The sequence below is a fragment of the Chaetodon trifascialis genome, chromosome 7 (assembly GCF_039877785.1).
Source record: "Chaetodon trifascialis isolate fChaTrf1 chromosome 7, fChaTrf1.hap1, whole genome shotgun sequence".
NCBI classification, from domain to species: domain Eukaryota; kingdom Metazoa; phylum Chordata; class Actinopteri; order Chaetodontiformes; family Chaetodontidae; genus Chaetodon; species Chaetodon trifascialis.
The window spans coordinates 18,588,581-18,603,607 of NC_092062.1; the positions used below are offsets into that span (position 1 = coordinate 18,588,581).

General features: G+C 43.3%; 2 protein-coding genes across 3 annotated transcripts; both read right to left on the reverse strand.

Annotated features, from left to right (window-relative positions):
* Window positions 1–9,199: 9,199 nt before the first annotated feature.
* On the reverse strand, window positions 9,200–10,863 carry snx10b (sorting nexin 10b). The gene is made up of 5 exons (XM_070967046.1): window positions 10,754–10,863; window positions 10,570–10,670; window positions 10,360–10,461; window positions 9,970–10,179; window positions 9,200–9,698 (listed from the first exon to the last, which is right to left on the reverse strand). Exons 1-5 carry the CDS (start codon window positions 10,844–10,846, stop codon window positions 9,569–9,571), a joined length of 636 nt encoding a protein of 211 aa, XP_070823147.1. The 5' UTR covers window positions 10,847–10,863; the 3' UTR covers window positions 9,200–9,568.
* A 604-nt stretch (window positions 10,864–11,467) lies between these two features.
* On the reverse strand, window positions 11,468–14,953 carry cbx3b (chromobox homolog 3b). Of its 2 annotated transcripts, none has more exons than XM_070967048.1 (5): window positions 14,742–14,953; window positions 14,180–14,320; window positions 13,931–14,087; window positions 13,306–13,472; window positions 11,468–12,666 (listed from the first exon to the last, which is right to left on the reverse strand). In XM_070967048.1, the coding sequence occupies exons 1-5, from the start codon at window positions 14,951–14,953 to the stop codon at window positions 12,546–12,548; spliced, it is 798 nt and encodes a 265-aa protein (XP_070823149.1). In that variant the 3' UTR covers window positions 11,468–12,545. The 2 variants fall into 2 exon arrangements, with proteins under 2 accessions (XP_070823149.1, XP_070823148.1); XM_070967047.1 differs by having other exon boundaries at window positions 14,727–14,918.
* Between the last annotated feature and the right edge of the window lie 74 nt (window positions 14,954–15,027).

Sequence of the window (15,027 nt, forward strand, 5' to 3'; positions counted from 1 at the left end):
TTTCAAAGGTCATAGATTACCTCTGACAGAGATGCTTAAGTCAGAAATACCACATGCTAGTTTTACAGGTTTTTTTTTTTTTCTTTTGGTTGCCCGGGGACACACATTTTGAAATGTTTACAGACTCAATTAAAAATGACAGTTAACAAGAGACAGGAAGAAGAAGGTCAATAGCAGAAATTAATTCAAAAACTAGTTTGATGGAGGTTTATTGAAGCATGTTCTGGGGGAAAGCAACCATTAACGTGTCCACACATGAGGAATAAATACATTTATCAGTAATATTTCAGCCAACTGAATCGCTTTCTTTACCTCCTGTAGTGCTGTGCAGTTAACATCAGGCCACTGTCAATATGCAATCCTGCGTGCACAACAAATGTATGTGCACAACGTCCTGGATACATTTTTAAAAATGAGTTTATTCATCTGGTCAGCACTTTTGTTCCAAGCTTCAAAGGGACACAGTTTTTTTTACTGTGCCTGAGAGACTTTGCTGGGCAGAGGATCACCGCGTGGCAGATGGTTGGCTGTGCTGCGTGTTGAGTGAAACGGCTGAGGTGCACTAATAAGACAGCCTCCCACACAGATAGCAGGGATGCTTATCACCCTCCGAGGGGCTGTTTGACAGCAGGCGAGGTGGCGTTAGCTGGGCATATCCCTCCGAGGTTACATACATACTGTATCTTTTTACAGCCTCCTCACTGAAATACCAAAGTTTTACTACAATTTTCTCTTTAAGGGTAATGCGCTTCTTTTTGGCTCGCCGCAGACAAAGGGGCCTTGTCAAGGTTTCCTCAAGGTTGCGAGAAAATGGGAAGGAAAATGCATTCATTCACCGATAACTCATTGTATCTTTTTCTTCCTCTTCCCTCTATTTTTTCCTTGCTCCTGTCTCTCTGTTTTGTTCCTGTTGAGTGATGAGCTAGTCCTCTGTCCTCTGGGTGACATTCAAAGCCAACATAAATCCTCCTCTTTTACGGTATAGTGCAGCGATAAAGCCTCTCTGCTAATTGGAGATGTAATGAATTACCATAATTAGTTATTGAATATACTACATTGGATATAGAGAGGAAATGCTTTGTTTTAGGGCAGGAAGGGGATGTAGTGAAACAATGTGATATTCAGTGAGTGCAGCACATTTCTGCAGTGTTTGCCTGTGTGTGTAATCTCATCAGTTAGGCTGATTGTAAAACACTTAAAACATGTTTTGCTGTTGAATGGTGGGTTTAATACAATTGCACAAATATTTCTTTACTGCTGACATAGCTTGGTATTTCTCCCTAATAGTCCTCCTTTTAATATTAGGCTATGGGTTAGGTTGCCAAAGGCAAGCAAGGCTAAATATTGCCTCTCATTTTTATGTGCCAATAAAGGATTTCCTTAATGGATGTCAACTACACCTCCATCCCCCCATGTTACATTTGGACAGCCATATCCTCAGAATATACAGGTTCTTTTATTGCAATTTAACATCAAGATATAATGTTTCATAGATAAATGCCAGGGTGCCATTAATCTAGTAAGCACTAAATTACACTAATGATACCAGAATATCACTAATTAATACTTGCAACCATAAAGATACACTTTTACCGGCCAAATATATATAGATTGAGCTGCTGAGTAATAATAAATAAAATTAGATTTGCTGAGAAAGATGATGGAAATATAAAACAAATTTCCCTTCAGGACAGAATGCATTCATAGCCATTTATGCTGATAATTTAGTGCTCAGGTATGTTAATTCTTACACAACCTATCAGTTATAACAGGCATTTGTTACTTGTACTGCTCATCATCTGATAACTCATATCCTCTGGGTCAATAACTCCCAGGACAATATGTGTACACTAATATGGCCCTGCTCACAGTGAAAGGCGCTCATCTTTGTTGAGTACTGTCATTTACCATCACCGTTCCATACCTTCACCCCTGGGGTTGGTGAGAAGGCTAAAGACTTGATCTATACCACTTTAGAGAGGTGATCTTGATCAAGCTGTCAGCTGTTTCTGCTGCTCTTTAACCGGGTCACTCAGCCGTAGATCACACCACAGCTTCATAGAGAGTCTCTGTCAGGAATAACACTGCTTTATTTATGTGGTATCCCCTGGCATTTTGCAGGAAATGTATTACCTCTCCAACTGGCCCTCTGTCAGCATTCCATTAAAGCCTCTCCGCCTGGTCTAAATCTTAAAATCCGAAATAGACACTTTTTAAATGCAAGTCACTCTTAATTGAGGTCAGTTTCTGTTAACGTAACTCATGGCGGTTGACAAATTAAGGTTTCCTCAGCTGGCTTATGACATTGTGTGAAGACAGGATGCATTTAAAGTGGAAGAGGATCATGACAGGCTGCTCTGAAAATTCATATTTCTGGAACTTGAGGCTTTGATTTTCACTCCTTTCAGTGATTTTTCAATATCTAATGTATAATATTATATGTGGGAGAGCAGGGTTAGTGGCAGGCCTGTAAATATGGGTTTAGACGGGTCATTTATTACAAGCACCACACCCACCTTTCTCACATCTTCAGTGTCTGGTCTTCCTTATTGTTAATTGCCTTCTGTGAGCTGCATGGCAGTGATGACCTGGAGACCTGTATATCTCAGGAACTGGAGAGGAGGCACTGAGTCCAGTTTCGAGCCTTGAAAACATGGCCATAACCCCCCAGAGGACACCACCTTGGACACCATGATGTCCCAGCTGATGGTTTATGCTCATGAAACTGTTGTTTCCGCACATGGGCTCGTCATCTCTATGCATCACTGCTACAAACAGGTTTCATGTTCCAGGGTGTGGGGCTGGCAGTTCAGGCTGACAGGCAGGGTAGAGCTATGTGCTGACATGCCATTCAGGATAAATCAGGCTTATCAAAGTGACAGGTGTTTGTCCACCTGCTATAAACATCTCCCACGCCTCGCTCCTGCTGCATCACCTTGCAGATTATTTACAAGGATCCAGCCTCCGTACTCTGGCCCTGTTTATTCTCTGGCTGTGGCTCTAATATCAGGTCAGCGCTCCTCCACTGATTTACTCTACTAGTTAGTGAGGTGAGTAATGACCCTGGATGGTCTGGGAGGATAGTTTGTAATCAGGGGAGGTCAGAGATGGCAGAGATGCTCTAGCTGTAATTACAACCCCTCTACACACAGCACTCCTCACAGCTCACAGCAGCTGACTGCCTGCCAATCCAAACTGATCTCAGTCCTTCTCTTACCTCTTTTACCCCCCACAGAGTTAAATGCCCTTGGTTGTAATGACACCAAATTCTGGTTGAGGTGCCATCTCAATGTCAGCTCTTAATATAGCATTTTATTTGTAAGACAGCTCCCCTGACAAGGGAAGCAAAGGTATGGAGGAGGGTTGAGTCCGCTGCGCTAACTGAGACACTGGATACAGCAGATTGCTGCCATCGCTCCCACTTAATGTCAGCTTTGGTATGTATCCAAGCACAAGTCCTGCCAAGCTAACCTGAGCTAATTTAGTGCCCGGAGTGCACATGGAGCTGCTTGTCAGTGCAAAGTGACCATGCACGTGGGGTGGGCAGAATGACATCACTACATCAGATTAAAATGTTCTGTGTCATTTCAAAGCTGCACACAAATTAGGCTCAGTTTTAAAGCCCAGTTCAGATTCCAAATTCTTGAATTTGACTGTTTTATGCCAAAAACTCAAGTCACAATAAAGGGATTTCATATTTCGCCTCTAGAAATATGTGGAGAGGGCTTTGAAAAAAGCATGTGTGGAGAGATTAAAATTGCAGAATATATATTTTAGCACTTGAATTAATATATAGACTGCGGGGAGAGAAAATCTCACACACTCTCATGACTGCTGTGGTTGTGGTTAAATGCCAAGCAGCAGCTTTTGTCAACCAGCGATATCCAGTATATTTCCTTTCCCTGTTGGTTATAGTTTCAATGTCCCACTGTTCCTTTTTTGTCAGTGCAGTTAATGTCACAACTGTTTACTGTAAATCATTTAGCAGTTTTTACTGATGCACTTGCACTTGTGGCAGAGATGATTTGGCTGTCTTGGCCTGCTGGACTTTCTCTCATGTTACCTCAAAAACCTACCCTAAGTGTTAATAGCTATCTATGAAATATCACTGACACTGATGCTGACTATCTTAGCTAACACTGTAAATATGACCAACATTTGTAGCAATACAAATGGTTACTGTGCAAGTTAATTTGAAGTATTTCATTGAAGCATTTCCGTTATTTTATTGACACTGAAACTGAGTATGCTTGAAGCAAAAAGGGATAGAAGTCAATGCTACACGATGGCATTATATAAAGTGCTTGGAATGTAAAATGTGCTGTATATCCATCTCTTTTAGTGCTTTTCAGTCCCCTTTTTGTGGAGTTGCTTGGAGCGCTCTTTTGTCTTCATGGTGTTGGTTTTGCCGTGATGCTGACTCCACAAAAGCTGGACCATCCAGATACAGATATACAGTATTTATACAACAATCAATTGGAGCTCCTTCACTAAAACTAACTGGCTGCACCAAATTAGAGATGCCTGTTCTGCTGATCAATGCCAAAAAAGCTCCAGTAAATCAACTCTGATTTAATGTTGTAAAACAATGAAAGATGGAAACTTCCAAGTTGACCTGAATACTTTCGGACAATGCTCATGTTGCTGCCTAAAGGGTAAGACACTTCGGTTAAGCAATGACACCTAAAGCTGCCTCATTCTCTCTGAAGAAGACCAAGAGGAGCAGTTTGACAGCTCCAAACACCAGTAAGCAGACCTTTGAATTTAGATTGTTTTGGTTATATATTTTGTTCCCAAAGGTCAAGAATGAACTTCCATGCTCAAATGATGAAAAATGTTCAATAACACGAGTTTAAACATGTCATTAAACTTTTGTCCAGGACTTTATGTGTGTTAAACCACATCTGCAGAACTTCAGACATTCTGGTTTGGCGGTCCACATCGTTTTACGTGCATATTAATGAATTTGACATGGACCTATTAACATACTATGAATGCTAATCATGTGAATTTAGGATAGTCATTACATATGTATTACATGAATAGCAGGTGGGGTAATTTGAGTAATTTGTGGCTATATGCAGACACAGGGATGATGGACGGTGTCTGGAGAAGACAAGCTGAGCCGGCCAGTGGATCTACTGCAGAGTAAGGAGAATTTAGGCTCATCATAAAAGATTTCTCCTTGCCTCTTATTTCACTTAGACATTTTTATGTTTTTTTTATTTTCTACCTCATTGCAGCCGTGAGCTGCCTGCTGATTTACACACACTGGCAGCGAAGCACAGAGGCCTCAAGAGACGGTGCCCTCTACCCCTCCATTTTTTTCCCCCCTTGCTTCTCCACCCTCCATCGTCCTCTCACTGCCACCACCGGGCGTCTCTACATTCACTGGACTGGGTCTGACCAAAGAGCTCCCTCTCTACCTGTTCTTCATCTCTAACAAGACATTAATCTGGAGGGGGTTGTTATTCACACATGATCTTGTGACACACAGAGGGGCTGTTCCCTTGGTCCAAGACACACATTCATTTAAGGATGAGCAAAAGACATCATAGACACTAAAGGTGCCTTGAAACACACTCATTTCAGAGTTCTTACACTCTTGTCTGAGCTCATTTGTAACCTCTAGGATCCTTTCCGGCAATATGCATAGGAAGATATATGTTTTAGCATGAATTCAAGAACATTTGTCAATATATCCAAATATGCACGGTAAACACAGATGTTAATCTCAACACAGGGCCCCTTCCTTCTCCATCTGTTTCTGGCTGTACGCTCCAAAGGAAACATGTCTGATTTTGCACACCATATTATTTCTGGAAATTATGAAGCAATGATCTCAACTTCACTTTCCCCCCCAGGCCCATGTGTTCAAGGCAGAGGAGCTGGTTTCACGCTGATCCGCCCTGATTCCAGGAGATGAGAAGCTGTTGCTCGCCTTGCTACAATGATCACGCCCGTTCCCAGTAATTGCTACATCCGTGCACCAAGAGGCGACAGCATGTGGAGGGGAAATAGCAGGTATAAGCCATGCAGAACAGAGGAAAGGTACCAGGGCTGTTGGGTTTGATGAATGATGGATAGCTGGTACATCAGCTCATTTCCATCTGGGACAACTGAGTGACAGAGAAAAATGCTTCAGCCTTGGGAAAAAGTATTTTTCCTCCAGATTGGGGCAGGTATTTCTATATAGCGTTGGCTTTTGAGCACGCACACACAAAAAGACACAGGCACACACAGCTACAAGGACAGATGTAACATCTGAAAATCCCTTTTTGGCTATCAGGTTGTGGAAGTTTTGTGGCCCTCAGTAAATCAGCGCTCAGTATTGGCATGAAATGTGGGCGACCTTGAAAGATGTTCAGAGCCGAGGCGTATGTTATTAACAATTCAATTAACCTCAGACTTCCAGATCATTTACCTTGTTCCTTCATCTGCCCCTATAGTGAATGTGATTGTCTTGCTGCATAACAAGCTGCACATCAGCATCAGCAGCTTGTGCCTTTACCATATGTCTGTTGTTGGTGACTCTGGCATCATTCCTTTAGGTCTCATCCCCTATCTATTGGCAGTGCAGCTGGGCTTCTCTGATATTGACTCATCCTGGTTCCACTGAGTTGCAGGCAAAGAGATTTAATATCTCAAGTGGTGCTGAAGTCCTATTGCTACTAATGGATTCTGTATAATGTGGCACTTAAAATGCATGAGCAGCGTCTGATTTATCTGTAATTTGCCTCCACTGGAGCATATCTCCCTCAATACTTCCATTTGTTTTTGGCTCTGTGCAGTCTGCTCAGTAAACAAACCCTGATTGGGATTTCATATTGTTACATTCCAGTTTGACAATTTGCTTCTTTCCAACACATAAAATGAATTTCTTTCCCTTTTCTGGTGATTCTGTGTTAATTACACAACAGCGGGAATGGTAAGTCAAGCATGAGATCACAGACATGAGGTGGGGTTTATTTGAGCTGTCGCTGCAGAAAGACGTGCTGACTTGGTCGGAGGCAGATGGGCATCTCCCACAGGGGCCATCTTATCTTCTACTGTTTTATGTGTCAAACAATAAGCATGCTAATTAGATTAAACTGAGCTAAAGCATTTCTGGAAATCATGAAAACTTGACTTCTTGCACTTTCTGACTAATTGTGGCTATATCCAGCTAAAATGCCCCTTAAAACAGAGGGATTTTACTCGCTCCCTGTGTTTTCACTCCATTTGACCTCTTGGGGGTCACGCAACATGGAGCAGGGAGCTGTTAGCCAATCGATCTGATGGGTTTAAATGTGTCAGTGTTGTCATGGCAGCAGAGGCGCACTGACAGGGTAGGCTACAGTGGCTCAAGGTTAACAGGCAGTGGACCAGAGTTTCAGACCATTAAAGGAGGAGTCAATACTCCCGGACAGGTCAGAGTAAAAGCAGCAATGTAAACGTTTCAATCCGTGGGATTCGAAGCACCAAACAAGGCTTTGTTGTTGTAGAGACCTGTTAGCAAGTGTTAAGCTATGTGGGGAAACTCACTGACACATGCATGCATGATTTACTCAACAAGGACCACAGACATCATCCTTATAGCTGCTCGAAACCCGACAAAATCACTCACTGAAAGTCACGTGACGTGCTGTCCATTTTTACCACGCATAACAACCTCTTGCATTAGCTGCTCCAGGGTTGTAATGTTGCCAGGATTTTAGAAATACTGAGGTCACGAGTCTTCCCAACACACCCCGAACCACTCTCATAAAATGCTGACCAGAAACCAAAATTAATGTCTCTAAAATACTATAATTACTTGAAATTTAAAGGACGAGTGAGTAGAGAAATGCTGAAACCTTTATTCATTTATATATTTGATGGCCTAAAAATAGTCATATTTAAACACATTTAGTCTAAAACCAATGGAATTGGCTCATAAAAAACCCACAATGTTTAGGCTTTGCATTGTTGAATCTATTATCCCCAAAGCTGTCACATGAAAATAAAATGTAGGTGACATTGCTATGCATCTTCTACACTCCTCTGTAGGGGGCCTGCAGACAGTTATAGCAGCGAGTGCTTGTCCCTAGGAAATTATCACCATGCACACCCAATATTATTGTAAAAAATATAAAATGAATAGATTACATCTTAGGTGCTTCTTTGATGACAACACTCTGATCAAATGATAACTGGAGATGAACTTAAAATGAATTTGCACCAATGATTGAAATTGTTGGAACGTTGGAAGATTAAATGATAAGACAGGTATGGCTTTCCACGTGCACACATTTGTGTAAAAACGCCCTCACTTTGATACCTACGGTGTGGTTTCTGGATGTATTAGAAGCATAAACCTCCTTTGAACATCCAGCTGAAGCTGCAGGACTGGCAGCCTCAGTGAATGTGTCTGAGGCTGCAGGGTAATGCTGCACTGACAAAGAAGACACATGCAGATACTGGATGTGCATGAACACACATATGTACACACCCACACATCTTCAGAGAAGATGTTCCACCTCCCAATTTGAGTTTGTGGGCTTTCCTGCTGTGCAAACCGTTCTGCTGCTCGGAGCAGAGCGGGTCTGAGGTGACGTCACCTCTTTCTTCTCTGCAACACGGCCTATTGTCTGCTCTGAATTTTCATGAATATCACATCCGCTGCACTGACAAAGCTAATGTAATTAGCCGTGCAGATATGTCAGTCTGCCATTGCATGTTTAGTGGTCATTACCTCTGCATAAGCATGGTGCTTCTCACTGTGGGAGTATATGCACACCCACCCACACACACCGATATGTGACTGGAGTGAACAGGCTCATACTGTACAAACACAAAGCAAGAGAGACAGATAGAAAAGGTGGCTCGTCAGTGCAGCTGGCATTTTGTTCAGCAGGGAGCAATGCAGCCTGTCTACCTGGTAGCCTTCTCAGACAGGAGCGAGTCCATTGGGATCCCACAGGACCTCCTACCAGCCGCACACCTGACAGGGGGGCTGTCTGAAAACTCTGCAGAGACCCCATTACACGTCAGACTGCAAAGCACTGCAGTAGCCGCCAGATGACAAGCTTCCCACATTCTCCTCTTCATTAGGAGGGGGGAGTTCAGCCACAGAGAGAGATACTGGGCTGTCACTGCTTAAGATATTGCATTGTTATCTGCACAAATGTGGCAAAGACCACCTTGTGAATGACCACCAGTCACGATGCTTCTGCTACACTTGTTTATGACATAAATATGGACAGCTACAGCATTATGTTCATGAAAAGTGAATATACAAATACATGGGTGTAACGACACTGCCATCTTCAGGCACATTGCTGCTACAACTTTATAGCTGTACAAAGAACATACTGGTAAACAATACTTAATCGAAATACAATAAGTACATTTTTACTATAATGTACTGTACATGTTTCAAACTCAAATACCTTGATGAGAACTTAATACACTATGATTTTTTGTTTTTTTTAATGAGTGAAATAATAAGGAGAAACCATGTAGCTAAAAGTGCTGTATGAGAGGGTAACAGGCGAATTTCTTCCTCCCAGGTCGAAACACTTCTGCCAGCGATATGATGATGAAGTTTTCATGGAGAACCACATGTGCAGCTGAGGGTTTCCTCCTGGCTGGCTCTCATGTGATCAAGCGAAGGTGCACTCTCTGCTTTATTTATTGCCAAATCTTTAATGCGAGGCTCTGGATCTCTACACTCCGAGCTAGAATGACAAAGGCAAGAAGGGGCCATGGAAAGTTAAATTGTAGAATTTAGGGAATGAGACAGAAAAAGTTCTCATGTTATCTATCCTGGAAAATACATCAGTGAGTTAATGCCTAAAAACGTATTTTGGCCTTACTGCTCACAATGCAAATGCAAAGACAACTCTAGCCTTAGAGATAATGGACTTTCAGCTTTACTGACTCATGTTGAAGGAAAAATATGAATTCTTGGAGAGGGGAAAAAAACTTCAGAGCGTGACATTGCAATACCTGTCTGAGTCAGAGTCACAGGAAGTGCTGATGTCCTTCTGCAAATCCTCTGCAGAGTGGAATCGCCTCAGGCCACAGCCCTGGACCGCCTGGGCCACAGAGTAGTGGGTCCTTCCTGCAGCACAGGCCTGTATCTTGGACACGCTGAGCTGTGACTGCAGGAACAGATGCAGGCAACTGTCGGACAACAGCAGCGGGTTCTGGAGGATCCTGAAGAACAAGGGCAGCAAAAAAATGAAGATTGCTGGATACAGTATAATTGCATTGCTTGTTGAAAACAGCAGTCATGTGGCCTCGTGTTCTTGGAAAGTGTGATTCACCAGTTTTGTTATGTTTGTGCAGTCGTATGTCAAAGGTCATATGTTTATTGATCTGTGAGGTCATTCTTACTGCTCCAAAAACGTCTGGAGCCCTTTCATCCGCTGAGTGATCTGCTGGGCATTGTTCAGGCTGAAGAAGGGGTTCTTTGGGGGCAGCGCTGGTAGGTGTACCCTGCAAAAGACACAAACACACCTTACAATGGACAGGAACTATAATGCAGGTTACTTTCAACATTAAAAAACTGAAAGTATATGTAGTATAACACGTAAATTGACTTACAGTAGTAGTGAATTTGCTTGAAGCTTCTGTCTGAGCCATACAAACTCGCTGTACCTCCTTCTCACGCTTGAGACCTTCTTGGTGAAGCACACGCTGTCCGTCTGAAACAGGTGACACACATTACAATGAGCTCCACCATATGATTGTAGAGATTCAAACAACATGATTTTATCGTTTCACTTACATGCAAACAAATTTCATAGTCTATGTAGGCATGCCAAAAGTCATTCTTTCGTATCCGCGGGTCCCGCACCCAGACGCTGATGATCTGCTGCATGGAGAAGTCAGGAGAGAGACTGAACTGAATGCACCGTGTGTAATGAAAAAAGGGAAGTTTTTATTGGTAGAAAGAGGAAGTGCAATGACCAAGAAGACCAGAATCAGGATCGGAAAATCCCGACAAATGTCCTCTATTGCTCAGGACAAAAAAAAAAAGGGAAAAAAAATGTGATGCTTCAAAGGTCAATTTTTTCTAAAAATCAAAAATTATGTGTTAACTTCAGACCTACCGGATTAACAGCATTGTCAGTTTCTTCTCTCATAATCCAAGTGTTCTTGTCTGAATCTCAGTAAGGTAGTCAGCCAGATCATGATGTGCATAGCATTGCACCGCTGGCTTTTATTCCCTCTTTTATTGTCCAGGAGCAAAGGTTTCAAAATAAAGTCACAAGACTGAGATAAGCACACCAGTAAAACTTCATGCTGAGGACTGAATCATTGAGCTGGTATGACATGTGCCAACACGACTGCATGAAACTACTACGACTTATCACTTTACTGCTTATTGACTGTCATTTAAAATCAGTCAAAACACATCCCGTGCCTGACCTACTGCTTCTACATCAGCAATCAGATTTAGCACGTGACCAATGTTGACTTAAGAAAAAGCTCCCTGGAAAAACTTCATAAAAGGTTTCCTTTATTCACAGAGACTTCACAGATCCATGGTCAACAGTTACAGTAATTCAGTAGTAGGTGTGTTTCAGGAGGTTTAAGGTTCAGCTGAGTGTCCCATAACAGTCATGGGAGATATGTTGAGTCAGGACAGTGCCATCAGGATACAGGTGTCATGTACACAGCCTGTGTCATTGCTGGAAGACAGTGTCCAGCGTAACTGGACAGTCTCATATCTAAAGTGCTACATTTAACAATCTTATCAGCCATCACAGGTGCACACATCATTTTCAATGTATGGACATGTCAGTAAATTTACTTTAGAAAAACTATGATCTTTTGACTCTGCCAGGACTTTGTGTAAGCACCAAATAATATTTTAAAAACTCAAAAATGTTCTTGTTATAATTCAATGCACAGGAGAGAACTTGTGGTACTTTGGTACAGCTGATTGGAAGTATGGGGGAATTTCAGGTGGGTAACATTTTCAAATATTTCATATCAACCATAAGGGTCATACAGAGACACAGTAAGACAGAGTAAAGCTGTAGCTACAAACATCTCACACATACAAAATACAAAATGCTCGAACAACAGGTCTACGATATTCAGCTCCAACTAAAAGCTACATGGACTGGAGGTACGAACTGGACAGCAGTTAGTTCAATCTGTCTACATAGTGTTGAACACACACTAAACAACCAAGGTCTATATATACTGAATGACTATATAACCATAAAAACAAAACACATCCACAGTGATTGTGTCTGCTCATACAAGACCAAAGCTGCTACAGGTTAGTCTGACCTCAAGTCAGCTGCTACACACAAAGGTTAGTTTCAGTCTCCATCGCAGCCTCCACGAAGGCACGGAGACCTCGTTGAGCACCACGGGGCCGAGAGCGCTTCAATCGCCGCTGAGGCCGTCGCACCTGCCAGAATCTGAAACTCCACCTGCAGCGGGACACAATTTCACACAGCGCGCCTCTAATGTCAGCTGAAGGAGGACACTCGATGGAGGTTAAACTAAGCTTCAGGCGAGAGCGCAGCTGTTTATCAGTTCGCCTCTGTACACAGGCCACTTCACTGCTCCTCGTCTCCGCAGTGCCACGTCAGCTTCTGCTCGTAGAAGTCGATGACCATCTGGGGACACCTGGCGCTGGCCTCGCGGGCCGGCAGCAGGGCCACATCGTCGGAGTTCTTCCTGTGGGGAAACACACGGGAGAAGGAAACCATTTAGGTGGAGGCCTCCTATTTTTAATGAATAACAATAACAGCCCATTAGAGTGAATGCTGTTTATAATATGAGGAAGGACTCAAGACCCTCCATTCATGATAAATGCCAAATGTTTGGTTCATAAAAACAAGCTTTCTATCAAACATTCTCTGTCTCCAAGCCCAAGCTCAGTCCTTTTCAGAGCCACAGAAGACAGCAGCTGTTTCCACAGACTGAGGAGTCCCTCTAACAAGCTGACTTTTATGTGGAAAACTGCTGAAGTTCCCCTTTAAATTACCTGTGGCCAGAGATGGTCTCCATAAATCAGTTACTAATCTGAGGAATGTTTTGTCAATGTCAGTGTCTTCAAACTTTGTCTCCTTAGTAAATGATACATTCACATTACATGGTCGGTAAATGACACTGTATAGACTGTAATGACACTGCACGCCTATAGCAACAAGATGGAACACCCTCGTAAATCCGACACTAAACGCTTCACCGTCTTCGCTGTAGGATGAATATGTAGGTTGTGGTTTTAAGCACGAACAACTACTGTCATACAAACATTTACCCAACCCCTGGCATTCATTCAAGGACAGAGAAAAGGGGAAGCGGCAGAGTTACCATTTGACGAGGAACATGAGCTCTCCCTGTCTGTCTGTGGAGCCGATGATGCATTCAGGCTCGAGGTAAGTGCTGAGGTTAGTGGGGGTGTCCGACTGCTCATCTGGCTCGCGGACGTCGCTGCTGCTCTGCACGGTGCGAGCCAGCTGCTGAGACTGCATACAGGACTGCAAAGAGAACGACAAGGACGAACGTGCAGCAGTGAGAGACACAAAGACAAGACCTGCAGTAGGAGACAGCCTGGATGTGGCCTTTTCTTCAACTGTACATGCCCACTGTGGGAAAAAAAAGGGAAAATTTATGTGCTTTTTAAGTGCTTTCACTTTCGGGGGCATTGCGAAACTAACCACCTTCACACACCATTTAGTTTCATATTCACTCTTAAAATTCTCAGAAAAAGCAGGAACAGAATCCGCCAGCACGGTCAGATGATCTTACTCGACTCCAATGCGGCTTCTTTTTACTTAAGGAGAAAAAGTTCCCTGAAATTTTCTGACGGTAACAACCTAAAGCAACAAATGCACTTCATAAAGAGGAGTCTAATAATACGTTGATTCAGGTGAGGAAGTTCTGTGAATAACATGGAAACAAGCATAAACGTCCACTGCATTCCTCGCATACTCACTATTTCCGTCTCTTGCTCCGTCATTTCTTCTTTAGGGATGAACTCTTGTTCACGTTGCTCTTCCTCAATCTCCTCTGAGAAGTGGGTGTTTCTCAGGAACTCTTCGATGAGCTCAGGACAGTCCAGGTTGTCCTCAGGTTCCCATGTGTTTTCTGCACTGTAAATACATCAGAAAGGAGCTTTTAAAAACATGCAGAACCACAAAAATATTTCACAATAGAAGTAAGCAAATTGTAAGCAACATCTCACTCAGTGAAGCCTTTCCACTTCAGGAAGTACTCCACTCTGCCATTAAAGATCCTGCGGCGAATGATTTTTTCCACCACAAACTCCTGGACAACTGTAGTCTCCTCAGTCTTCCTTTGCTTGGCAGTCTGCTTCTTTCTCATCCTGCCATGAATGAGAAGCAAATAAATAACAACCGGCTTGTGGCACTGGCGGCCCATTCAGGAGCACATGAAAACACATGACAGTGGACTATTTTTTCTGTTCAACTCCACAGTGACACAAACACTTTCATCTCCCTGTTGCTGTGACATTTGCAGAACAACATGGCAGTGGCGGCCACTCTGCTGTGCCCTTCAGACAATGATCCGCACACTTATGACAGCGCTCCACCTGCTGTTTCTTTCGAAAGCACAACACACTACTCTCTGAGCTCCGAACGCAACACGTTACTGTCTACGCGCGTCTAGTTCATTCAGACAGTTTAGATAAGAGAATACTGTGCAAGCAGCGGCGTGAAAGCATCAGAGGAAACGTGCCTGCGTGATGCACAAGAACAATATGCACGTACGCTTTCGGTGTTTACTTAATCTCGGCGGACAGCCTGCTGCGGTGCTGCTCTGCTCTGTTTGGAGCCTGTCGCTGGAAACAACATGCACACAGCGCCGTCGATGCCGCTTTGTGCGCAAACGGGTCTCTCGGCGTGTTTACATGCGCCGAACAACTTTTCATGAATGAGTTAAAATTAAAGATGGCCGTGGATGCTCGGAGGAAGTGGTTGCCAAGGGAAAAGGTCATGCCAGGAAAGACGGGAGGAGACGACGGGGACGCGCATACCGCCGACCAATCAGAGAGCAGTCCGCTCGCCCGTC